General features: G+C 40.0%; 1 protein-coding gene and 1 pseudogene across 1 annotated transcript; both read left to right on the top strand.

Moving 5' to 3' along the window:
- Window positions 1-17,234: 17,234 nt before the first annotated feature.
- Window positions 17,235-18,956, top strand: LOC148999043 (uncharacterized). Its single transcript, XM_089141516.1, has 5 exons — window positions 17,235-17,314; window positions 17,653-17,708; window positions 17,834-18,108; window positions 18,265-18,366; window positions 18,675-18,956. The coding sequence occupies exons 1-5, from the start codon at window positions 17,235-17,237 to the stop codon at window positions 18,954-18,956; spliced, it is 795 nt and encodes a 264-aa protein (XP_088997642.1).
- Window positions 18,957-23,652: 4,696 nt separating this feature from the next.
- LOC148999042 (secreted RxLR effector protein 161 pseudogene) lies at window positions 23,653-24,192 on the top strand (annotated as a pseudogene).
- Window positions 24,193-25,994: the final 1,802 nt, after the last annotated feature.

The following is a 25,994-nucleotide window of genomic DNA, read 5'->3' as shown; positions in this document are numbered from 1 at the left end:
AAGTGATGTCTGACTTCGACCAAAATATCAATTGGAATCTAGCTTCATTTAAGCTATTATTTAATTACACTCGAATCATTTGATTAAATAATAGCTGAATCCCATTGTTTACAGGTGTAGTTTCAATTAACTAAATTAACTAAAATAACAACATTGAGCTTAGGTTTCCAAAAGTAGCCACTACAGTACTTTTTTTCCGTTTTTCATGACAATTTACAGTTTCACCCTTTCTGTTTTTGCCCCTGTTCTTAGGCTCTTTTTGGTATCAATTATCATTGTCAATTATGAGAAATTTTCATTATTTTAAATTGTTTGGCATCTATTCTGAATTTTAATTTTATTTAAAATAATAAAAAAACCTCCAAAATCCATAATGAACTTTTTGTCCATTATGGATTATGATGAGAATTTCATTATCTTCATTTGTGTAAGTTTATTTAAAGTTCTATAAGTAAGATGAGGGTAAAATAGTCAATACACATTATTTTATAACAATCATACTTTTTCCTTTTTTTCTCACTTGTTTACTATCATTTTTAACAATCTTTTATCTTGACACCAAACTTATTTTCCATTTCATAATTTATTTTCGATAAAATTCACCAAACCATTTTTCATTATTGACCAAAAATGAATTCTTATACTTATTTATTTTAAATAGGCATAATAGAGAATGAGAATTGATACCAAAAAGAGCCTTAGGTGGAAGCATATCCTCCTCGGTTTCTGTAGCCTTCGCCTTCCTCAAAATGAATGAAAAAGAAAATTTCTAAAATATGGGTTTCTTTTTAGTTTGTAAATGATGAGGATAAAAGGGCAGATAAGTCGAGGGTGACTGTTTTATCGTTCTGCCACTGCATTTTCTTCCTTCTGAAGATTAACAAAAGCTTCTTCGAAGGCTGGGAAATAAGATTTTGAAGCCTCTGTTTTTTTTTTTTCCTACAGATTTAGTTCTAATTTTTTTTCTTCTGGTTTTCACTGTTGGTTCGAGAACCGGAAAGCTTAAATTAAAGAAGGAAAGCTTAAAAGGGGAAATGATCTTTTGACAAATCAGGACTGCGGATTCTCTTAAAAGAAGGAAAGCTTACTAGAAAGGGCAAAGAAAAGAAATAGATGACGGGAATAGGGCTAAATCCGTCCAAATATATTTCTGTTTTGTAGGAATTTAGAATCAACTATTACTCCTTGATCTATTTTTCCTTCCTAACATCCGACTACGTAGTACTATTTGCCCGCACCAAGTGGAAAATCTTTTGACTCTTCACTTTTGACCAACCCACTCCCGCTCGAACTCTCTATAAATGATTAACCTCTCCAACGTGTTCAAGTGTTTCCTTACTCTTCTTTATCATTTCATTTAACTTCAAAGCATAGATTCAATGGAGCTTCGTGAGGAGGATCTCCTCAGTAACCTAGGAAAACCATCTCGGGACGATGATGCCAGTGACCACATTGATTTTTTGTCTCTCCAGCTTGGTCGCACCATCCACGACAACCAGAACCTCGTCTCTTCCACTACGGTTGCACAAGTATATCATCTCTAGCTATCTTATCAGTTTCAATTTTGAATTTGATGTTCTCTATTCTATGTGAAATTGTAGTTAAGATTTGAAGCATTGGCTGAACTGTGGGGCTTGATATCATCTGGGTTTTTGTGCAATTGATCAATCTTGGAACAAGTTGAGGGTGGTGTTTGATGGATTTTAATATGTTGGAATTTTTGCCACAGAATATAGATTGAACGTTTAGATTCAAAAAAAGTGATGAGTTTAAATGTAAATATAAAATTCTTATTTTAATAAATTTATTTTTAATTTTTCAAATTTACAAATTCTAATCTCCTGAATCACAGAACTCATTCGTTCAACTATTCTTCTTCCTTGGGACCGACGACGTCCTTCACCGGAGTTTCAGACCTAAATGGTTTCGAACGATGTACAATTGAATTCGAGGTGTATGAGAGGGAAGATTTGATGTTGTGTATTTCTCCGGAACTGGTTGAATCTTCTTGGGAAATAGCAGTTTTGGGTTCGATCATCATCATCATCATCAGAAGAAGAAGATTCGAAAACGGGTCCAACCCGGATTGCAGCCTTGTGGCATTGATTACCTCAGGTTAGTCCAGAGGGCGTGATAGCCACGGTGAAGTCGGAGGTGATGACGATGATGATCGAACTTAACTTTTTCTCATATATCGGCGTTGATTACCTGAGGTTCTTCTTCCTAATTAGCCAGCGCCATTCTACCAGACATCAACACGGATTCCAGCTCACCAGGTGATTTCTGGCCCTCAAGGAAACCAACACGACTATCCGATCTCGCCGTTCGAAACCACTTAAGGTCTGAAACTCAGGTGAAGGACGTCGTCGTCGGTCCCAAGGAAGAAGAATAGTTGAACGAATGAGTTCTCTGATTCAGATGGTTAGAATTTGTAAATTTGAAAACTTAAAATTAAGTTTAGTAAAATAAGAATTTTATATTTACATTTAAATTCATCACTTTTGAATCTGAAACGTTCAATCTACAACAGACACCGTAGCAAACATCCGAGGCAGCCATTAATGCATGCTGGATGGATAGAAAAAAAAAAAACCATTGATTTGTACGGTTGAGAACTTTCTAGGGTACGTGTCCAAATCTGCATCCGTGCAACGAACGAAAACCCCACCAGCCGCCAGAACTCTGAAACAACAAACCGGACTTATAAGGACTAGACGGTCTGGACCACACCAGACCGACCAAAAAAGGGGTCAGTCTGAAAAACCGAGCCGATTATAAAAGGTCAATCTTGGTTTCAGTGCCCAAACGACTGACCCAATTAGATGACCAAGTGACCGACTGTATGACCCATTTTTTTTATTCTTTTTATTAATATTAAGAAGATGGGAGAGTCCAATTAATCAGTTAAATTGAGAGATGTCCCACTCCTTGGCCGAGATCTAATGACATGATGTTCACCACAAGAGCTGTTGTGGTTTGATTCTTGGAATGTTGAGTGAAATTGTTTGTTTTAATTCTATACATATTGAACTTGACTACTGCCCACTAATTTGGTGATACTCTAACTCAGGTTCCATATGACGGCTTCAAAATCAATGTATTTTATTATTATTGTATGGTAATTGTTTCATGCAATATATTATATTCTTCTAAAGAAGTGGTTTATATTGGAGCAAAACCTTGGGGGGTTGGCCATTGAGGCTTGATCTATTGTTATTTCAATTAATCTCATGTCTCAATATAGTGCCCCTTTTCTGTTTTTCCGTTTCAGTTGATCTGCCTAATTTATGAAAATTAGAAACTTTTTTCTCTTAGTACAGTCCAAGGATCAAAGGACAGATTTAATGATTTCATACCATCTACCCAAGTCTTCATGGGGATTGCCTCCCTTTCTTTTGATTTTGTGAAGTCACGAATCTTGATGGTTGATATGTTTTTGAGGACTTAGCATCTTTACTTTGAGTCTTTGATTCTTCAGTATTTTAAGTACTGTTTTGTCCTCCCAGTTTATATGGTTAATTGTTCAGGTAATGAAACCTGAAGCTTAACATATATGCCTAAAAGCTCACAAGCAAGGCAGCAACTCCACAAATTAGTAGATTAAGTAGGAGTGTTGCCAAATCACATGTCATTTGTAAGCCCACAATCTCTTGGCAGCCCGATTACGGTCCAGACCGAACCGAACCAAACCAAACCAATCATTAAATAGGTTTGTAGAAGGTCCAATCTTTTAGAGCAACAGGCCCGACCAACTGTACCCTTACTTTGCATCATGTGGCATGGACATAAAAAACTAGGGTTTTCGGTTTGGGTTGGCCTGAGGGTTAAACCCAAACCTTGCCCAACCCTATCTGGGCCAGTTGGTTTTTCACACTCAACCCACTCTGGAAGTTAAAAAAAGTTGAGCTGGGTGGGCCTCGGTCGGATTTGGGCCGGTTTGGGCTGATAGAATTTTATTAGCACTTATATCAGAAATCGAACATGGGTTCCTTCAAATCTTTCATAGTCTCCACTCCTATGAAAGGAATGCAATTCCTCCTTTTCTTGTCTTGCTTCATCACCAACTCTTGAAGTCATTGAAAAAGTCCAATTATGTGACTAGATTGCTCCTTCACTGCAACGGCGACGGCGACGTCTGAATGGCAGTGGCCGTGCAGGAACCTGCCCAATGTGTAAGCGTAGCCTTATAAATGAACACTGGCGTCATCTTAAAGATTGCGGGGTGGGTAACCTCAAAACAAACAAATTTATTTGATTAATTGTCTCAAAGACTTGTTAGTAAGACTAATATTTCGTTTCTTCCAAATTATTACAGCTTCGAATTTGCAATCGATGCTTCTATAGTAACGAGAGGGCTGAAAAGAAAGCTAGGAAGGAAGCAGAGACTGCCGGTTTTTAAACGGATCTTATGCTGCTGCATCATAAGACAAGGCAGTAGTTTTGTTGTTGATTTGAGCTGAACAAATAGTTTTCTTTTTCCTTGAATTGGTAGTGAGAACAGACAGTTGAAATCCTGATGCGCTGAGATTGTCATGTCTTGTTTTATATTGGCTTTTGTTAGTGTATTCTCTTTAACATTCGGTACATATGGGTAACTCTAGTTGAGTTGAACTATGAAATTCCTTGAATTTGGCAGTTGTTTGTATCTGATTTCTTATTTTGTTTTGTTTTTAATGTTCAGTTTGTGCGTTTATTATTATCCCATTTTACTTGCCACGATAGGAGAAGATGATGACTGGAGAGAAAGAAGCAAGTAGAAGGACATTGATTTAAGCATGAAGGGATAATGTGAAGGTTTAGGATAAATTAATATTTTTATTCAAGTTAATAAGTAATATGGTATTATCTCTTTCGGGGTAATATGAATATATTAAAATTTTAATTTAAATAAGCCTTAGTTTGGTTCAATGTAGGCGTTAATGGGCCAGTTTGATTCAATTTAGCGGTTCGGTCCCCAAACCCTTGGGCGATGCTTATAAAAATTGACAACCTTAGTAGGTTTACCATGGGTAGTTTCATTGTAAAAGGGGGACTTTAAGAACAACGCAATCACGATTGGTTTTTAGATGAATCTTTCTTCAATGAGCCTAGAAAAAGGCAAATGGTTATAGATGCATAGATCAAGAATCCATTGAGTAGAGTAGGAACAATTCATCTATTGAGAACAATTTTTAAAGGTAAAATAATGGGTATAAATGACATTGACAACCTTAGTAGGTTTACCATGGGTAGTTTCATTGTAAAAGGGGGACTTTAAGAACAACGCAATCACGATTGGTTTTTAGATGAATCTTTCTTCAATGAGCCTAGAAAAAGGCAAATGGTTATAGATGCATAGATCAAGAATCCATTGAGTAGAGTAGGAATAATTCATCTATTGAGAACAATTTTTAAAGGTAAAATAATGGGTATAAATGTCATTCCTAGTTGAAAACTAACTCTTCAATCGCTATTTATTCTGTTCTTTTTCTATAAATGTGGATTAAAAGAAATTTTTGAAAAAAAATCTTATTAGATATTCAATTCTTCTCTTCAATTTTATATTGTGGATAAAATGTCTATATATTTTTTTGGAACTAGGTTCATCCGAGCCAGCCTGCGCGCACCATGATTTACTTCGTTAGGGGGATCTTTATAATAATGGCACTGAGTGGGTGCGTACCCAAGACTTCCCCTAAGGAAATTGGGTCTTTAACCGCTTTATCTAACTACCATTGATTTGCATCTCTTACCTAAAAAAAGAAAAACTTGATTTGTGTATGACTTTTTAGGGTTGAAGTCATGTGTATTTTTTTTTTTCCTTTTTCTTTCTTTTCACAAAATATATGCGTGCCTATTTTTTAATATAATAAAATAATTCATAGTTGGGGGACCCCGATGGGTCTTATAAAGGCCCACACAATATGTGAAACATTAGTGCTTCCCTAATCTAGACTTCCATTATTCGGTCCTTAAAATATTAAATTCTGGTTTTGCCCATGATTATACACACCATTAAGGAAGATGAGATCTTGATCTCTTCACTAAGAGATGTTGATCATTACTGATTAAACAACCCTTTAATAATGAGTTCTCCTGATTATCATTCTGTATATTCTTTGAATTTCAGTAACAACATGAATTAGGTGTGTGATGGGGTTTACAACCATCATCATGGCTACCTTCGTTAATTTCATCCTACTACCTTGAAGCAACTTTAGTTCTCTTTTGCAAATTGGCTTTTCCCGCAAAATTTGTTAAAACTTCTTTTGGGCATTTAAAAGATAGCATTTAGTCTACCTATTAAATTAGTTAGTCTGTTATTTATTTATTTTTTGGGGTTCGGGGGTGTAGAAGTTAGTGTGGTTGAGTGATGATATGTTTAGATCAAGCCAACCAAACCCATCCCAGCGTGGCCCAATCATAAGCCCAAAATGTTTGGGCCAACATTGGGCCTTCTTCTGAAGAATGGGCTTCTTTTGATCCCAATCCTAGATAAAATAACCTGGTCCGATCCAATAATCCAATTAATTTGGCGTGAAAATGTATTGACACCATCACACCAGTAATTAGTAGGTAAATTAATAGCAACACGACAGGCAGCGATCTTCTTAGGACCATTAGAAGCTATGCAGCAGCGTGTGCTTCCATGATTTCTAGTGCATAAATTCAGACCCGACCCTCAATGCAGGATTAGTAGAGTGGTAAGATCCACCATACTTCTCAGTGGAGAAGTCATGGGTTCGATCCTTGCAGATGACAAAAGCACCTATGAGCACAAAAAACCCAGACCCGACCAAACAATGTATATAAGATATATAAAATTGATGGTAACCCATTGCCATTGGTGTGAAATTCAATGCAGAGAAGCTGTCCTATTTCTCCAATTGCCACACAGGAGTCCTAAGAATTGCCTTCCAAAATTCAGTGTTTTAGGATCCCACAGTTTTTATGGATGTGATGCAGATGGGAAGAAGGGATAAGCAGGCTGCAAGAGCTGCAAAACGCGCGCCCCCCCCAAAAAAAAAGGGGGACCCCCCCCCCCCCTTCTCTAACACAAACCCCCCAAAAATATTTTCCCCCCACCGCAAATTTTAAAGGTGTTGCGTCTAGAACTTCTTCGAGAGTCGGATATTGAGAAGACCACCTTAAGAGCTCTCCAACCAAGTTGGAATAATTGAGATGCCTGCACACACAAAGAAAGCAAGAACGGTCCGGCCTAGTTTTGGCCGGGGAACCGCCTCCGACGCTTAAATCAGCCTAGGTAACAATAATGGTTCTTGAGAGAGTTCTCAAGAACGTAATGAGTAAGTACTCAGATGAAAGTTCTCGTTCCCTTTCTCCATGTTGGAGGTAGGTTTATATAGAAGTTACCTGGAGGCGGCGATTCCTTAGATTCCGGATCGATAGTTGAGGAGTGAGTGGAGTAGTGGAATAACGGCTCCTTCTTTGTCGCACCTGATAATGCCGTTATGCTGACTCACCTCCCCAATTCTCGGAATAGATATGCTGAGTGTTTATGCGTAACTAACTCTTCTTGACTTAGTCAAGAGAGTCTTCTGAGAAATGCTAGAGTTGGATATTTTTCCCAAGTGTGGCACTTCTCCGACGAATAAATGAACCTGCCCAAGAGGGAGGTGTCTCTCTCGAATGAGGCCCTCGGGACCTTCTTCAGGGATGAGGTGAGCCATCCCACATGGGAGGTGTCTCTCCCGAATGAGGCCCTCGGGACCTTCTTCAAGGAAGAAATCAGATAACCAAGAGAGGTGTATTTGTCCCGAGTGAGGCACTCGAGACCCTTTATGAGGGAAGAGATGCATCAACCCGAGGGAGGTGCATCTCTCCCGAGGGGGGTGCCTCTCTCCCGAGGGGGGGGGGGGATCGGGACCTTATTTCCCCACAACAGAGCCCCCCATTCCGTGCGATCGGTTTCTCGAGTGTATGGAATGCTTTTCTCATACCTCTTTGAAGGTTTTTTCTTTTGAAGAAATTCCAATGCGTCGTCTTGAATGATAGCCATCATTTCTCTAAAGTCTCGTTGAGTCGAGAAGCCCCCAGCCTGGTTCTCCGAGAGATGCCATTGCCTTTATTAAGGGTGACTACCCGAGTGAGGTCCCAAGTGTGACGCCTTAGAAATTCCATCTCATGAGAGTCTAACTTGGAATTTCACGAGAGGTGGGGAAATGTTCCCAAATGGCTACCCGAGTGAGGTCCCGAGTATAACGCTATTGAATAATTCCATCTCATGAGAGTCTCACTTGGACTTTCATGAGAGGTGGGGAAAACTCCCGACTGGCTACCCGAGCGAGGTCCCGAGTGTAACGCCATTGAATAATTCCATCTCATGAGAGTCTCACTTGGACTTTCATAAGAGATGGGGAAAACTCCCGAGTGGCTACCCAAGCGAGGTCCCGAGTGTAACGCCATTGAATAATTCCATCTCATGAGAGTCTCACTTGGACTTTCATAAGAGGTGGGGAAAACTCCCGAGTGGCTACCCGAGCGAGGTCCCGAGTGTAACGCCATTGAATAATTCCATCTCATGAGAGTCTCACTTGGACTTTCATAAGAGGTGGGGAAAACTCCCGAGTGGCTACCCGAGCGAGGTCCCGAGTGTAGCGCCATTGAATAATTCCATCTCATGAGAGTCTCACTTGGACTTTCATAAGAGGTGGGGAAAACTCCCGAGTGGCTACCCGAGCGAGGTCCCGAGTGTAACGCCATTGAATAATTCCATCTCATGAGAGTCTCACTTGGACTTTCATAAGAGGTGGGGAAAACTCCCCAGTGGCTACCCGAGCGAGGTCCCGAGTGTAACGCCATTGAATAATTCCATCTCATGAGAGTCTCACTTGGACTTTCATGAGAGGTGGGGAAAACTCCCGAGTGGCTACCCGAGCGAGGTCCCGAGTGTAACGCCATTGAATAATTCCATCTCATGAGAGTCTCACTTGGACTTTCATGAGAGGTGGGGAAAACTCCCGTGTGGCTACCCGAGCGAGGTCCCGAGTGTAACACCATTGAACTCTCTTGGGTTCTTCGTTGATTTGAAGAGCGCTCTCGGGTTCTTAAGCTTGTTAAGAACTCTCCGGCGCCTCTTGCTTAGAAGAACCGCTCTTGGGTTCTTGAATTTGTCAAGAACTCTCTTGGGTTCTTCGTTGATTTGAAGAGCGCTCTTGGGTTCTTAAGCTTGTTAAGAACTCTCCTGGGCTCTTCTTAAGAACGCTCTTGGGTTCTTGAATTTGTCAAGAACTCTCTTGGGTTCTTCGTTGATTTGAAGAGCGCTCCTGGGTTCTTAAGCTTGTTAAGAACTCTCCTGGGCTCTTCTTAAGAACGCTCTTGGGTTCTTGAACTTGTCAAGAACTCTCTTGGGTTCTTCGTTGATTTGAAGAGCTCTCTTGGGTTCTTAAGCTTGTTAAGAACTCTCCTGGGCTCTTCTTAAGAACGCTCTTGGGTTCTTGAATTTGTCAAGAACTCTCTTGGGTTCTTCGTTGATTTGAAGAGCGCTCTTGGGTTCTTAAGCTTGTTAAGAACTCTCTTGGGTTCTTCGTTGATTTGAAGAGCGCTCTTGGGTTCTTAAGCTTGTTAAGAACTCTCCTGGGCTCTTCTTAAGAACGCTCTTGGGTTCTTGAATTTGTCAAGAACTCTCTTGGGTTCTTCGTTGATTTGAAGAGCGCTCTTGGGTTCTTAAGCTTGTTAAGAACTCTCCTGGGCTCTTCTTAAGAACGCTATTGGGTTCTTGAATTTGTCAAGAACTCTCTTGGGTTCTTCGTTGATTTGAAGAGCGCTCCTGGGTTCTTAAACTTGTTAAGAACTCTCCTGGGCTCTTTGTAAGAAATGCTTGTGTCTTCTTTGCTATAACTTTCTTTTCAAGAAAAAGGATGTCAAAAATGGAGACGTAGACTTTATTGAGAATCAAATGGTCTTTCGACTTGCTTGCATTTTCTGACATAGTCCACGGCATCTTTCTGAATAGTCGGCCAATAAAGGCCTTGGCGTATTATTTTGTGGGCTAAAGCACGACCTCCCATATACGCTCCGCATATTCCTTCGTGTACTTCGGCTAAGGCATATTGAGCTTGAGAAGGGCCAACACACTTTAGAAGAGGCTGTGTGACCGATCTTTTATAAAGTTGTTCTTCAATAATGGTGAACTTCGCTGCTTGATTTGTAACTGCCTTAGCCTCCTTGACGTCTTTCGGAAGGATATCGTTCTTCAAATATGATATTATTGGGTTCATCCAACTAGGCTCTTCTTCAATATCCATTGCCTCGGCCTCCCGAATGCTAGGAATTTCTAACTTTTCAATATAAACGGCTGAGCCTAAGGTCGAATATTTGGATAAAGCCAACTTGGATAACTTGTCTGCTACTTCATTTTCCTTTCTCGGAATTTGCTTTATCTCAAGATGATCGAAATAATGGCGACAATTATCAATTTTGGCTAAGTAATTTGCCATTCTTTTTTCCTTTGCCTCGTACACGCCACGAACTTGATTCACGATCAACTGCGAGTCGCTTCGGACTTCCAATTCTCGGACTCTTAGGGCTCGGGCAAGTCTTAATCCTGCTAGTAGGGCTTCATACTCGGCCTCATTATTAGAGGCTTTAAAGTTGAATCTTAAAGCATAATGAATAGTGAATCCATCCGGGCTGATAAGCATTAGTCCTGCTCCACTCCCCGAAGAGTTGCTTGAGCCGTCAACATGTAAAGTCCATAACTCTGGACCGGGTGAATTTTGCACTCCCGAACTAGGCATGCTATTCTCAAGAATGAAGTCGGCCAGAACTTGTCCCTTTATGGCTGGACGAGTTCTATACTCAATTTGATACTCGCTCAACTCAATAGCCCATGTGACCATTCTTCCGGCTAAGTCTGGTTTCTGTAGTATCTTCTTCAACGGGAAGTTGGTCAAGACTACAATTGGATGAGCTTGGAAGTACGGTCTGAGTTTCCGAGATGCGATTACAAGTGCTAAGGCTTGTTTATCCACATCCGGATATCATGTCTCAGCCTCTATTAAAACATGACTTATGAAATAGACAGGATTTTGTGAAGTACCTTCTTCTTTTACTAAGACCACGCTTCCTGCCGCTGGAGAAATGACTAAGTATGTGAATAATTGTTCTCCCGTTGAAGGTCGAGCTAAGAGAGGTGGAGTCCCGAGCTTCTCCTTCAATTTCTCGAACGCTTGCTGACATTCATCGGTCCATAAGTATCCTTTGCCTTCCCGAGCTCTTTAAGAGCTTTGAAGAAAGGCAAGCATTTCTCATCCGATCGTGAGATAAATCTGTTTAAGACTGCTACTCTTCCGGTTAGACATTGGATGTCTCTAACCGTCCTTGGCGACTCCATCTCGAGCAAGGCTTTGATTTTCTCCGGGTTTGCCTCAATTCCTCTTCGGGATACCATAAACCCAAGGAATTTTCCGGAAGAAACTCCGAAAGCACATTTCTCCGGATTTAGCCTCATCTGGTATGTTCTCAAAGTATCAAAAACTTCTTCAAGATCTTCCAGATGACTTCTTCGGACGATACTCTTTATGAGCATATCATCCACATATACTTCCATATTTCTTCCTATTTGGTCTTTGAAGACTTTGTTCACCATTCTCTGATAAGTGGCCCCAGCGTTCTTCAACCCGAATGGCATTACTTTATAAAAGTAACTTTCTCGATCTGTCATGAAGGCCGTATCCTTCTCGTCCTTGGGATTCATCATAATTTGATTATATCCCGAATAAGCGTCCATGAAGCTCAATACTTCATGTCCCGCTGTAGCGTCGATCAAAAGGTCGATCCGAGGAAGTGGATAGCAATCCTTTGGGCATGCTTTATTCAAGTCCGTGTAATCTGTACACATTCTCCATTTGCCGTTGGCTTTCTTCACCATGACTACATTCGCCAACCAAGTTGGGCATTCTATAGGTTTTATAAAACCCGATTGCTCTAGTTTCTCCACTTCGGTCCTAATGGCAGCATGTTTCTCGAGCGAAAAATTCCTTCTTTTTTGGATCATTGGAATTGCATCATCCCTTATCCATAAGCTATGTTCTGCAATTCTTCGATCTATTCCGGGCATGTCTTCGGCCGACCATGCGAATACATCTAGGTTGTTTTGGAGAAACTCGGTGAGCTCTTCCTTGAATTCCGTAGGCTGTTCGGACCCGATCATAGTCCCTCTCTCGGGAAGATTCGGATGAAGTTGAATTCGCTCAAGCTTTTCAACTGGTTCGGCTCTCTGCATAGCTTCTTCATCCCGGTCATCCCGAATTTCAATACTCATTGTATTGCCCGATCTCTCGGCTTTTTTGACTTTCTTAAGATAATTCACATAACATTGTCTGGAGAGTCGCTGATCAGAAGAGCACTCCCCGACTCCCGCTGTGGTTGGAAACTTCAACTTCATATGTGTTGGAGAAACCACCGCCCCTAAGGCATTAAGAGTTGGCCTCCCGAGTAAAACGTTGTAAGCTGAAAGGTCCCGAACCACCATGAATGTTGCTTGGACGACTGCATCCCGAGGGGAGGTCCCGATCCTTAGATCCAATTGGATAGTCCATTCAGATATGGCGGACGACCCGGCGAACCCATATAAGTGAGTCCCGCATGGAGTCATCATCTCGTCCTCAAACTTCAATTTCTTAAATGCTTCATAAGATAGTAAGTCGGCGGAAGATCCCGTGTCCACAAGAACTCGGTGAACTTCTCGGTTTGCCAATTTCACTTTGATAACTATAGCATCGTCGTGAGGAGAAGTGACGCCCTTGAGATCTTCGTCGGTGAAGGTTATTGGATCTGGGCATAAGTCATTTCTTCGTTTTCTTGGCAATTGCATCGATCCCACGAACCGTGCCTTTTGCTTCGCCTTCTTAATGGATTCTTCCGTCGGATTTCCCAAAACAATGTAAATGGGGGAAAACTCCCGAGTGTCGGGTTTCTTCTCGGGATTCTTATCTGCCCTCTCGGGACTTTTGGATCTGAGTCTTTTAGTTGATCTAGGTGGGGACTTCTCTCGATCTTGTCGCTTCTTCTGAAGATATTTTTCAAGTTGCCCTGCCTGGATGAGCTTCTCGATCTCGATCTTTAGATTTCTGCACTCATCCGTATGGTGACCGTAGTCTTTGTGGAAACGGCAATACTTTGTCATATTCCTATCTTCAGGTCGGGCTCTTATCTTGCCCGGCCACTTCAAGTTGTCGTTATTTCTGATCTGTAATAGAATTTCTGACCTCTTAGTATTAAGAGGTGTAAAGTCTCCATTAGCGAGTCTTTCTTTCCAAACTCCCTTTTTGTCATCTCTTGCCCGAGCATTTGGATTTTGACCTCTCTCTCCATAATTCTTCTTTTCCTTTACGCCTCTCGTAGACTCTTCTCGGGCTTCGATAACTTCTGCGACCGTTGCTTGCTTTTGGCATTTCTTGAGAAGTGCTCCATAAGTCCTCGGCTTGTCTTGGAGTAATACCTCGAGCAAACGTCTTTGGGTTATTCCACTCCATAGCGCATTGTACGCTACTGTATCATCCAATTCTTCGACTTCAATAGCCACTTTATCGAATCTGAGAAGAAAGTCCCGAACGGACTCATTTGGTTTTTGCCTGATGGCAAAAAGGCTATCTGCTGTCTTCTTACTCCCGATGCAACTTCGGAATCGGGCAATAAATTTTCTCCCGAGTTCTAGAAAGTTTTGGATTGATCTTGGCGGTAGGCTAGAAAACCATTTTGTCGCCGGGCCTTTGAGAGATGCCGGAAAAGTTCGGCATAATAGCTCATCTTCTCGGCCAATAACAGCCATGACCGATTTAAAATAACTAATATGTTCTCGAGGATTGGACTTACCTTCAAAGGGAGTGAATGTCGGCATGATAAAGTTCGGTGGAAGAGGTGCTCTCATGACTTCTTCTGAGAAGGGTTCTCTATCAACCACATCATAGTCGTCATCGAGGTCCCGATCATCAAGCCGTCTCTCCATGGCATCTAATCTTCTCCCGAGACCATGCGCCTCTTGACGCTCTTGCGGAGACCGAACACTTCCGAGATCTGAATATTGGGAAGTTGGTCCATGAGAAGATCCATATTGACTAACCGACCCTCTCGGGTTATTAGATCTAGAATGGCCTCTTCCGTGGCTTTCTCCTTCTTGCTCCCGAACTCCTTCATTTCTGCGCCCTTTTCTAGGTAAATCTTGAGTTTGTCTAAGCCCAGCCAAACGGTGGAACACACTTCCCCTAGACCGATCCTCTCGGGGACGTGGCTCTTCAATATGCACTCCTTGAGATCTTTCTCCAACCCGTTCGGCTGGTCTCCTTGGTATTCTGGGATTTCTCCTTTCTTCATTCATCGGACGTTGCCTATCCCGAGTCTGACGGACGGCTTCACGCCTTCGTCCCTCTTGGGAATTTCTGGGGGGTCCGGACGGTACCCCGATCTGATGGACTAAGCCTCGAACAACTCCTTGGAGTTCCAACATTTGTTGTTGGACTTCTCTTTGCATATTTTGCAAATCGGCCACTGTCGCTGGAATAGGAGGTTGACTCGAACCGCCTTCTCCAAATGGAGTTGGAATAGTTAACGGGGGATTCTCCGGAACTCCTTCTTGACCTTCCTCTGGAATAGGAATTTGTCGATCTAGAGAAGGGAGAGTTTGTTCTTCAACACGTCCGTTTTCTGTCTCCCTTTCTCTCGCTCGAGTGAGAATTTGAGAACTTGCCACCTGAGGTGTGGTACGTCTCATCATGACTTTTTGTGACGCTTCCCACAGACGGCGCCAAATTGTTGCATCTAGAACTTCTTCGAGAGTCGGATATTGAGAAGACCACCTTAAGAGCTCTCCAACCAAGTTGGAATAACTGAGATGCCTGCACACACAAAGAAAGCAAGAACGGTCCGGCCTAGTTTTGGCCGGGGAACCGCCTCCGACGCTTAAATCAGCCTAGGTAACAATAATGGTTCTTGAGAGAGTTCTCAAGAACGTAATGAGTAAGTACTCAGATGAAAGTTCTCATTCCCTTTCTCCATGTTGGAGGTAGGTTTATATAGAAGTTACCTGGAGGCGGCGATTCCTTAGATTCCGGATCGATAGTTGAGGAGTGAGTGGAGTAGTGGAATAACGGCTCCTTCTTTGTCGCACCTGATAACGCCGTTATGCTGACTCACCTCCCCAATTCTCGGAATAGATATGCTGAGTGTTTATGCGTAACTAACTCTTCTTGACTTAGTCAAGAGAGTCTTCTGAGAAATGCTAGAGTTGGATATTTTTCCCAAGTGTGGCACTTCTCCGACGAATAAATGAACCTGCCTAAGAGGGAGGTGTCTCTCTCGAATGAGGCCCTCGGGACCTTCTTCAGGGATGAGGTGAGCCATCCCACATGGGAGGTGTCTCTCCCGAATGAGGCCCTCGGGACCTTCTTCAAGGAAGAAATCAGATAACCAAGAGAGGTGTATTTGTCCCGAGTGAGGCACTCGAGACCCTTTATGAGGGAAGAGATGCATCAACCCGAGGGAGGTGCATCTCTCCCGAGGGGGGTGCCTCTCTCCCCCCCGGGGGGGGCACCCCCCCCCCCCCCCAAAAAAAAAAAGGTTTTAAGTATTAATTTTTTTAAAAAAAAAAAAAATTTTAATTTTATAAAATTTTTTTTTTTTAAACTAAACAAACTCCAATTCACAAGTAAATTGGACTAAACCCGTTGAGAAAATGAGAAAATCTGTCTACTCTGCTCACCAATTATAGGATCAGTCCTATTGCTATTCTAGAACCTCTGAAAGACTTGGCTGAACGACTTTTTCCAACCCAACGCCTTCTACTTCTCTTGGATCAGTCTCGCATCCCTAACAGGGGCGGACTCACTAAGGAGAGGAAAATAAAAGAATCCAAAGAGATTTGAATTTTTCTTTTTGTGGTAATCAAAGATATTTGAAGATTACGTTTCCTTCCAAATTTCAAAACTTGAAATGGGTTAAATTGGCTCATGTACTATAACTGAAATTTTATAATTAATTAGATAATTTAAATTTGCTGAATTTTCTCTTTATTAATGGTTAGTATTAAATTCTAATATTCTATTTCTTTAATTATCATTTACCTAATTAATAATAATATGAAATTTACCTCCTTGATAAACTCAAAAATAAGACTCATTCCCCTTTTTATTAGAGGATTTTCATATGTGGCTTTTCATTTAAAAACAGATTCTGCTGATTTATTTTTGGAGGTAATGGTAATGATTTTTTTGAAAAATGAAATGAAAAGTTTGAAATGAGAATTAATTAATTCAAGAATTTGACTTTATCATTCTAGACATCATTTATTAGTAATTCAAATGATTAATTGTTTGAATATAGAAGGGTATTAGAGGAAAACGAAATGTAGTCATGTCCTTTGAGTTCATACTTTTATAATAGTACTATAGTATTAGTATTAGTATTAGTATTATATATATATATATATATATATATATATATATATATATATATATATATATATATATATATATATATATATAACTTCAAATGGATATAGGAAAACGAGCTACTTCTACGACTTTTTTGAGAGTGAATCGAGTGGTGCAGTCATCAAAAGTAGAAGGATTTGTTAACCATGTGAAATAAGTCTACCATTGATTCTTTCTTCGAAAGAAAAGGCGTTGATAATGACATGGTTGATGCATCATTGCCTACCTCTATTCCTGAGACCTCAACTAGTGAAAAACGTCATAAACGGTCTCCAATACCTGAAAGCGAACAATAATTATTTGAGCGTGATCTAGGGTTGAGAAAACAAATTTGGGATTATCTAGTTGATCAACGTGATGAAATTAGGCATCGTTACCTTAAAGATGAACCATATCAATCTATTTTTCAAGAGTATCAAAAATCTAGACTATCAAGTCATCCTTGACATTTTCAATCTTCGTGGTTTTAAGGTTCATCATTTTTTGTTAGAGTATTCTCCTTTAAAAGATGCAGTATTTTGTTTGCCATGTTTTCTATTCAATAAGCCTTGAGCGAAATCTGGATAGGGGATATTCACTATTGATGGATTTAAAAACTGGAAGAAAGCGGGTGGAAAAGAGTGTGTTTTAATAAATCATATGGGAAAGGAAATCAACTCATGCCACGAAGTTGCTTAAAAAGATTGTGCAAACTTAATGAAGTAAGATCAACATATTGATTTGATGCTTGGAAAGTATACATCTCAAGAAATTGAAAACAATCTATTGCGTTTGAAAGCCTCAATTGATGTTATCAGATTGCTTATGTCTCAAGGTTGTGCTCTTAGAGGTCATGATGAGAGCAAATATTCTTCCAATAGGGGCAATTTTATTGAATTCTTAAAGTTGATAGCTTCTTACAATAATAAAGTTGCAGTAGTTGTGTTGAATAATGCTCCTCAAAATGCATCGTACACATCACCTAGGATACAAAAGGAGATTTTACATATTATAGCAAATAGAGTAAAGAAACAAATTTGCAAAGAGATTGATGATGCAAAGTTTTGCTTAATTGTAGATGAATCTAGTGATGAATCTAAAAGAGAGCAGATGGCTATCGTTTTAAGGTTTGTTGACAAAGCTGGATTTGTAGAAGAGCATTTTTTTTTTATCTTGTTCATGTTTCAGATACAAAGGCCTTGACTTTGAAGACTGCTATTTTTTCTACTCTTTCTCATCATGGGCTTAACATTCACAAAATTCGATGTCAAGGATATGATGAAGCAAGTAACATGCAAGGTGGAACTTCACTTCAGTGCTGCGCATTAACCGTGAAGCCAATGGTCGAGATCGAAATCTCGCTCGACTGTCCATTTTGCTTTATGCCTATTATATCCATTGTTTTGCTCATCGTTTGCAATTAGCATTAGTTGCAACATCTAGAAGTGTTGACCCAATTGAGAAATTTTTCTCCAAATTGGTATCTATTATCAATCTTGCTAGTGCCTCCAGTAAGCGAAATGATGAGTTACAAGTTGCTTATGCTTCTGAAACTGCATTCTTGATCTCCATTGATGAACTTGAAACTGGAAGCTGGTTAAATCAGATTGGAACTTTACAACGGCCTGGAGATACTTGTTGGGGTTCTCATTTGAGATCTATTTCAAGTTTGATAAGTATGTATGGTGCTACATGTGAGGTCTTGATTGCTATGAGTAATAATGGGACTACTTCATCATAGAGAGTTGAAGCAGAATCGGCATATGATACATTGGCCTCATTTGATTTTGATATGATTCTGCATCTAATGCAAGAAATTATGAACATCACTAATTTACTTTGTCAAGCTTTGCAGCGGAAGTTTGAAGACATTTTAAATGCTATTCAACTTGTGTCCATTACAAAAAAACTTATTCAAGAAATGAGAGATGTTGGATGGGATGAGCTTTTGACTAAGGTGATATCTTTTTGTAAAAAGCGTAATATTGATGTCCCTAACATGAGTGTTCAGTTTGTTGGAAGGAAGGGTCGAGGTCACCAATAACAAGATGATTTTGCAGTTGAACAACATTATTGAGCAAATATTTTTGTGCTACAATTGATAGCCAGTTGAATGAGCTAGATAATAGATTCAACGAGCATGCTATAGAGTTGCTTACTCTTAGTTTTTATTTGAATCCTAGAAGCGGATGCGAGAATTATAGAATTGACGATCCTTGCAAACTTTCGGCTAAATATTATCCCCAAGATTTTACTGAGCATTAGAGAGATCACTTGAAAGTACAACTACGACATAATGAGATTGATGTAGCCAAAGGTCCGGATTATCCGAACATGTCAACCATTAGTAGTTTGTGTCAGTGGTTGGTGAGGTCAACAAAATCTGACTTCTACCCTCTTATTTATCGGTTAATCAAACTATTGATTACTCTTCTCATTTCTACTGCAACTTTAGAACGATCATTTTCTGCCATGAAGATTATTAAGACTGATTTGCGAAACAGGATGGAGGATGATTTTCTCAGACACTATGATGTTATATATTGAAAGAGCAATTGCAGAGAAAATCAGTACAGGAAGGGTCAGATTTTATTTTCGAATTTTATTAAATCACTACCGTCGATTATTAACATGTGCAACAAAAGTAAAATTTAAGTTAGTTTTAACTCGAACCGTTGAGTCGGTTCGTTTGAGCCAAACGAACCATATGGTAAACCGCAACTTCAAATTATTTTTTTCTTCCGAAGGAAGTGAAACCTAACTCTTCTTGAGTTTGGGGGTGACAGGAAGCGAGGAGAGCAGCGCCGTTGACGATGACCTGATGAATAGCAGAGATGATCTCGTTAGACACCGTATCCATCTGATCTTGACCGATCAAGGTGTTGCTGCGAACAGATTCAGAAAGGAAACGCTGAAGCGAGTCCATCTTCTTCTGAAGAATTGAGAGATTGAAGAGAGGGAGACGAGGATCGGTAGTTAAGAGAGGCAGCTGTTTGAGATCGACGCCATTAATAGAAGCAACGCCGCCAAGAGTTCCCGGAGTAAAGGCAGCGGCGGCGCCTGGATCCATGGTGGAGTCGGGAGTGGATGAGTGAACCATCAGCTTTTCTCTGCTAATCACAATAACCGAATAAACGGAAGACAAGAAATTTTTTTTGGTGTACTTTACTTGGTGTTCTGTTGGGTCGAGAAGAAAAACATATCAGAGGATCCTTACAATGATTCATCAGAAGAGGATATGTTCTGGGAAAGTGTACGTGGTGCCCCCATTCGGTTCAGTTTCAAGGATCTTGAGAATGCTTTCTTTTTTTGGTTAAAAGATCTTGAGAATGCTACTGATAACTTCTCTGTGAAACTTGGTCATGGTGGGTTTGGCTCACTTGGAAGAACAAAAGTTATTTTAAGACGCAGGTTTATCGTATGGTTCGTTTAGTTCGAAACGAACCGACTCCACGGTTTGAGAAACTAACTTAAAATTTAGTTTTGTTGCATAGGTGGATAATCTACGATAGAGATTTAATGCAAATTCAAAAATAAAATCTGACCGTTCACTGCTTGGATAAATACACTGCTCCTAAGCAAAATCCGCGTGGCTGAGTTTGTTTTCATAAAGGTGGGTATGTTATGTGTGGGGTGAAGAAGTGAGTAAAATGGAAGTAAGAGAAAGGGATGAAAGGGAGAGACAAGTCATGGCATGCGTGTAGAGGAGAAAGAAGAGTGAAGTGCAGAATAGAGAAGTTGCAGAAATTGAGGAGGAAAGAGGAGGAATAGAAGAGAGAGAGTTGCAGGGGAGAAATAAATGAGAAGAGGAGAGGAGAGAGAGGGAGAGGAGAGAGAAGATTGAAGTGGACTGGTGGAGAATAAGGAAAAGCTGCAGAAAATTGAAGAGAGAGAGAGAGTTGAGAAAAATGGGGTATTTGCGTGGAAACAGAGAGATAAGCTGAGAGAATAGATCAGCAGAGACAGGAGAGGAAATAGAAGAGGATCAAGGTGGGGAGAGAAGAAGTGAAGACGTAAGAGAGGGAGAAGAAACCATGAGAGGAAGCAAGATGAGAGGTACGAAGGAGAGAGAAAAGAAAAGAAAAGAAAGAAAAAGAAAAAAAAATGCAGTTGCAGAATTGCAGAACGGTGAAGAAGGAAGAGAAGATGAATAAGAGAAAGGAGAGAGAATGAGTGGAGAGGAAGTGGAGAGAGAGAAGAAAAGACAAGAGAGGAGAGAGAGAAAAACCGTAGGAGGAGAGAGAAAAGAGGAGAGAGGATAGGAAGAGGAGAGAGAAAATAATATAAAAAGGGGAAAAATTCCCTGTTGGCTCTTGCGTTTTCGTAATTGCCGTTGATCGATCGAGATGCAGGGAGAGCGGATTATGATGGAACCAAGGTCAGGACACGCACGGAACAAGTAAGTAATATTGATCAATCTATGTATGATAACTGGGTGTTTTCCTTTAATAGATATGTAGTATGCACATGAGAACATAAAAATTATTTTATGCATTCGGTGATGCAATTTATGGAAAGTGTACGATATATGCCTTTGTGTGTTGAACAAAATGCATGGAATTGGATGACAGCTCAATGATTAGATTGAATTGGTTGAAAAGGAATGTGGATAGTGTGCTTGAACTGTTAATCATGAATTTGCAAGAATGTTTATGCATGTTAAATGTAAATTATCATGCTTTCATATGTAAATGATGGAATGTCGTGAACTGTGTTTAGAGGAGATTGAATGATATCATGCTCTCATGTTTAAATGATTGAATTGTATGGAATTGTGTCCAGCTTTACTCATATGAGACTGAATGATGATTGAAATGGGCAGAGCATGGTAATGCAATACTGGAATTGAAGATGAAAAGAGTAAAAGAAAAAGAAATGAAAATGTAATGGTTTCTGTAAATCCTGGTACTTATGTACCCAAATGGGAAGGCATGAAGCAAGACTGAAAAGTGAAAAGATTGAGTCTGTGCCGATGGCAATCCACGAGGTGTATAAGGCCTTGTGCCTAGAAGCCACTTCGGTGGTGAAGAGACTGAAGCCACTTCGGTGGTGAAGAGACAGAAGCCACTTCGGTGGTGAAGAGACTGAAGCCACTTCGGTGGTGAAGAGACAGAAGCCACTTCGGTGGTGAAGAGACTGAAGCCACTTCGGTGGTGCAGAGACTGAAGCCACTTCGGTGGTGGAGAGACTGAAGCCACTTTGGTGGTGAAGAGACTGAAACCACTTCGGTAGTGAAGAGACGAAGCCACTTCGGTGGTGAAGAGACAGAAGCCACTTCGGTGGTGAAGAGACAGAAGCCACTTCGGTGGTGAAGAGACAGAAGCCATTTCGGTGGTGAAGAGATATATGCATCCTCTGGATTTGCCTAGGCTCAAGACTATAATGTTAGATAACAGAAATGCATCTAAAGGAAAAGAAAAGGAAAAATGAACAGGAAAAAGAAAGGAAATTTTGGAATGTATGATGTTATATGATTTTGATGACAGTGATGTGATGATTGATACATGATAAATTGCCTGACTTGCTTACATGGTTGTCTTTATTGCTTACTGGGCCGCAAAGCTCATCATTGTAAATGTTGACAGGTACTCAGATTCATGATAAAGGCAAGTGTTGCCATCTGTCAATGCCTTTAAAGTTGAAGATGTAATCTCATATTCATTTCTTTACGTTTGATGTTTGTATAACTGGACAGTGAATGTATATATTTCTTTGAGACCGTATGTATTGAACTAGACACTGTTGAAAGGTCAAATGTAAATATAACAGGACTTTAGACTGTGTACATATATATGTTTATGAGTCAAACTGTCAACCAGGTTGTTTGTTTGTTTTTTGAGAATGTTTTGACTAGCATTTTGTTTTTATCGATTATAAAGAGGTGTTAACGAAGAGGAGCTGTCACGTGCCCTAGTGGAATGTACATGATGTGGGCCCCACCAAGCCTGTGAAAACTGGGGTCGTGACATTACAGCACCTTATTCTCCTCAGCAAAATGGCGTGGCAGAAAGGAAAAATAGGACTTTAATGGAAATGGTGAATTCTATGATGTCCTATTTTGGTTTAAGTAGTGGTTTCTGGGGCGAAGCATTATTAACAGCCTGTCATATACTAAACAAAGTTCCTTTCAAGAAGAGCCCAAAGACCCCATATAAACTTTGGAAGAAGTGAAAACCAAATTTGGTGTACCTTAGGATTTGGGGCTGTAGAGCTATTGTGAAAATCCCAGAACCAAAAAGGAAGAAACTAGGTGAAAGAGGTGTTGAGTGCATTTTCTTAGGATATGCTTTGCTATGCAAAGCATATAGGTTCATGGTTATTGAACCTAATGACTCAATAGAGTTGAACACTATTATTGAGTCAAGAGATGCCATTTTTTATGAAACCAGATTCTCTTCTATCCCTAGGACCACTAGTTCTTTAACCGTGAGAGATATAAATGAAGAGTCTCAAACACCTAGTGTAGAACCAAGGAGAAGCAAAAGGCAAAGGACTGAAAAATCTTTTGGCCCAGATTTTTTTATGTATCTAGTTGTAGGTACTAGAGAAACTCAGAGTAATCAAACCTTATTGTCTTTAAATGTAGAGACAGATCCTAAAACATATGAGGAAGCTATGAAGTCACAGGATGCTGCTTTCTGGAAAGAGGCCATAAATGATGAAATTGACTCCATCATAGGAAATAATACTTGGAAATTAGTTGATTTACCCCCTGGATTTAAAACAATAGGGTGTAAGTGAATTTTCAAAAGGAAATTAAGGGTTGATGGAACCATTGATAAATTTAAGGTAAGGTTAGTGGCAAAAGGTTTCACACAAAAGGAGGGCATAGATTATTTTGATACTTATGCTCCAGTGGCTAGGATTGATACTGTTCGAGTTTTAGTTGCATTGGCATCTATATATAAATTTGTCATTCACCAAATGGATGTCAAAACAACATTTCTAAATGGTGAATTAGATGAAGAAATTTATATGCAACAACCTGAAGGGTTTGTTGTGAAGGGACATGAGCATAAGGCCTGTAAGTTAGTGAAATCACTATATGGACTCAAACAAGCACCAAAACAGTGGCATGAGAAGTTTGACAGAGTAATTCTGTCGAATGGGTTTAAAATACATGAGTTCGACAAATGTGTGTATAACAAGTTTTCTGGAGGAAAAGGTGTGATAATTTGCTTATATGTTGATGACATGCTTATATTTGGTACTGATTTAGAACAAGTAGAAATTACTAAAAAGTATGTCTGCTAGTTTCGATATGAAAGATATGGGTGAAGCTGATGTCATTTTGGGCATTAGAATAGTCAACCATGATGATGGGTTAATGCTGACACAATCTCATTACATTGAGAAAGTGTTGAAGAAATTCCACCACTTAGATTGTTCACCTGTTAGTACACCTTTTGACTCAAGTGTCAAGTTAGTACCAAATGATGGAAGAGCTGTGTCACAAACAGACTATGCTAGTGCTATTGGTTGTCTAATGTATGCAATGACCAGTACAAGACCAGATATAGCATATGCTGTAGGAAAACTTAGTAGGTACACTAGTAACCCTAGTAACCTACACTGGAAAGCTGTCTTTAGGATTTTTAGATACCTAAAGGGAACAACTAATTATGGCTTAAGGTACAGTGGGTATCCCACTGTTCTTGAAGGGTTCACAGATGCTAGTTGGATAATAGACAGCGAAGACCACTCATCCACAAGTGGTTGGATATTCACTCTTAGTGGGGGTGCAATATCTTGGGGTTCAAAGAAACAAACTCAGTATTGCTGATTCTACTATGGCAGCGAGTTCGTGGCGTTAGCTTCTGGTAGTAAAGAAGCAGAATGGCTTAGGAATTTATTGATAGAAATTCCAATATGGCCAAAACCCATGCCACCAATATCGCTTCATTGTGATAGTAAAGCAACCTTGGCTAGAGCCTATAGCCAAATTTACAATGGAAAGTCAAGACATATTGGACTTAGACATAGTTTAGTAAGGCAGTTGATAGTTGATGGAGCAATTACCATCGATTTTGTAAAATCAAGTCAAATTTGGCAGATCCATTGACAAAAGGTCTTACAAGAGATTTGATCAAAAATACTGCAAGAGGGATGGGTCTTAAGCCCATTTCCTAAGATCACCAATAGAGGAAACTCGTCTCAATACTTGAGATATCAAATTTGAGTTCAATGAGTAAAGTACTCTGTATGGAGTGGTCTGCAAGCACTAATAATATACCATCCCATAAAGGAGTGCTTGGTTCCTGTAATGTAGATGGAGGATGAGCTATATGCTCTTAATAGATCTATAACAGTTCTTGTTGAGGTGTTTATTACAGGACACTTCTGATAGATCTACCTAAGTGAGTGCATGAAGTGAGGCCGCTTTTGTTGAGTTTGGGCTTAGACTCTAAGGCACTCATGATACCGGGATAGAGACATATGGCCTTATCAGTGTCTGTTTTTGGAGAGTATTCGGAGAAGAATTCAAGTGTGTGAGATACGTCCAGCTTATCATCATAGAATTATCAGTTCAAAGACTTGTCTACTGTATACTTCTGATTAGCTTTGATGGATTCCACTAAGTGGAGGTTCAAGTCTAAGTACACCTACCATTTAAGCATTTGGTTCCCAGTTGTTGTTGTGTACTTATTTTCATTATATTGAAAATAGTTGGGGAATGTTGTATTATTTTTAATATAATAAAATATGTTTTATTTTATTGGATTTGTAAGTGCGGAAAACTTTCCTTTATTTATTTTAGGAAAATGTATTATTATATAGTCCCACATTGGAAACCGAGGTGTCGGAATGCAGGTTAATTAATAGGTACCACCTATTAACTCTAACTTATAATAATGAGACACGCCAGTGTGTGTGCAGTGTATGAGTGAAGACGGTATACCGTCCGAGCGCACACGCGGTGTGGGGTGTGGGCGCACTTAGCACTTAGCACTTCTACGAGCGAGATCAGATCTAAACCGTGTGTTATGATCAACGGTAGATCTAGAGCGATGGAAGTAGATCCATAAATATTGTTTTGATGGTTCAATATGGACCGTTAGATCATGCGGCCGAACGATCCGATGGCTCATATCTGAACGTCAGCATTCGTATCCCTACAGAGAGGTGCACCCATACGAACATAGTCATGAACTGTTCAGTAGAGGCACCTCAATGCCTATAAATTCGTCTAGCTTCACAACAGCAAGACAAGAGAGAAAATCTCGAAGTCTTCTCTGTTCTTGAGTTTTGCGAGTGCTTAGCAAAACTTAAAAGATTCAACTCGAAGTTGGGCTTCTTTGTATCCTGGGAGACGGTTCGCAGTACCTTATAGCACCTTGGTGTGAGGGCGAATTACGTCTTAAGGAAAGCGACGTTGTAACGCGCCTAGAAGTTCCAACTCAAATACTGTGATCATTTTTTCCATTTCTTTAACAGATACAACATTAGAAGGAGGAAGATGGACAACAAATTTTAGCTAGGTTGCTCAAGCTTAACAAGTTCCTCACTCAAGTATCTGGATAATTTTGCTTATTCCCCACCGAGCGTCAAAAAGAAAATGCAATTCTACAAGGATCAGTGGTAGAA

This window comes from Hakea prostrata, unplaced genomic scaffold (assembly GCF_041222555.1).
Source record: "Hakea prostrata isolate BN-2017 unplaced genomic scaffold, UWA_Hpros_2 contig_61, whole genome shotgun sequence".
NCBI lineage: Eukaryota > Viridiplantae > Streptophyta > Magnoliopsida > Proteales > Proteaceae > Hakea > Hakea prostrata.
The sequence above is the reverse complement of the archived record's forward strand: the minus strand, read 5'-3'. Positions and strand labels throughout refer to the sequence as shown.

Bases quoted from the DNA above. Each gene is read 5' to 3' on its own strand.
- LOC148999043 (XM_089141516.1), top strand. From the start codon at position 17,235: ATGTCTCAAGGTTGTGCTCTTAGAGGTCATGATGAGAGCAAATATTCT. The intron at 18,109-18,264 runs GTCTTGATTGCT...CAAGCTTTGCAG, and splicing joins TGTATGGTGCTACATGTGAG to CGGAAGTTTGAAGACATTTT. The intron at 18,367-18,674 runs GTGATATCTTTT...ACTGAGCATTAG, and splicing joins GGGATGAGCTTTTGACTAAG to AGAGATCACTTGAAAGTACA.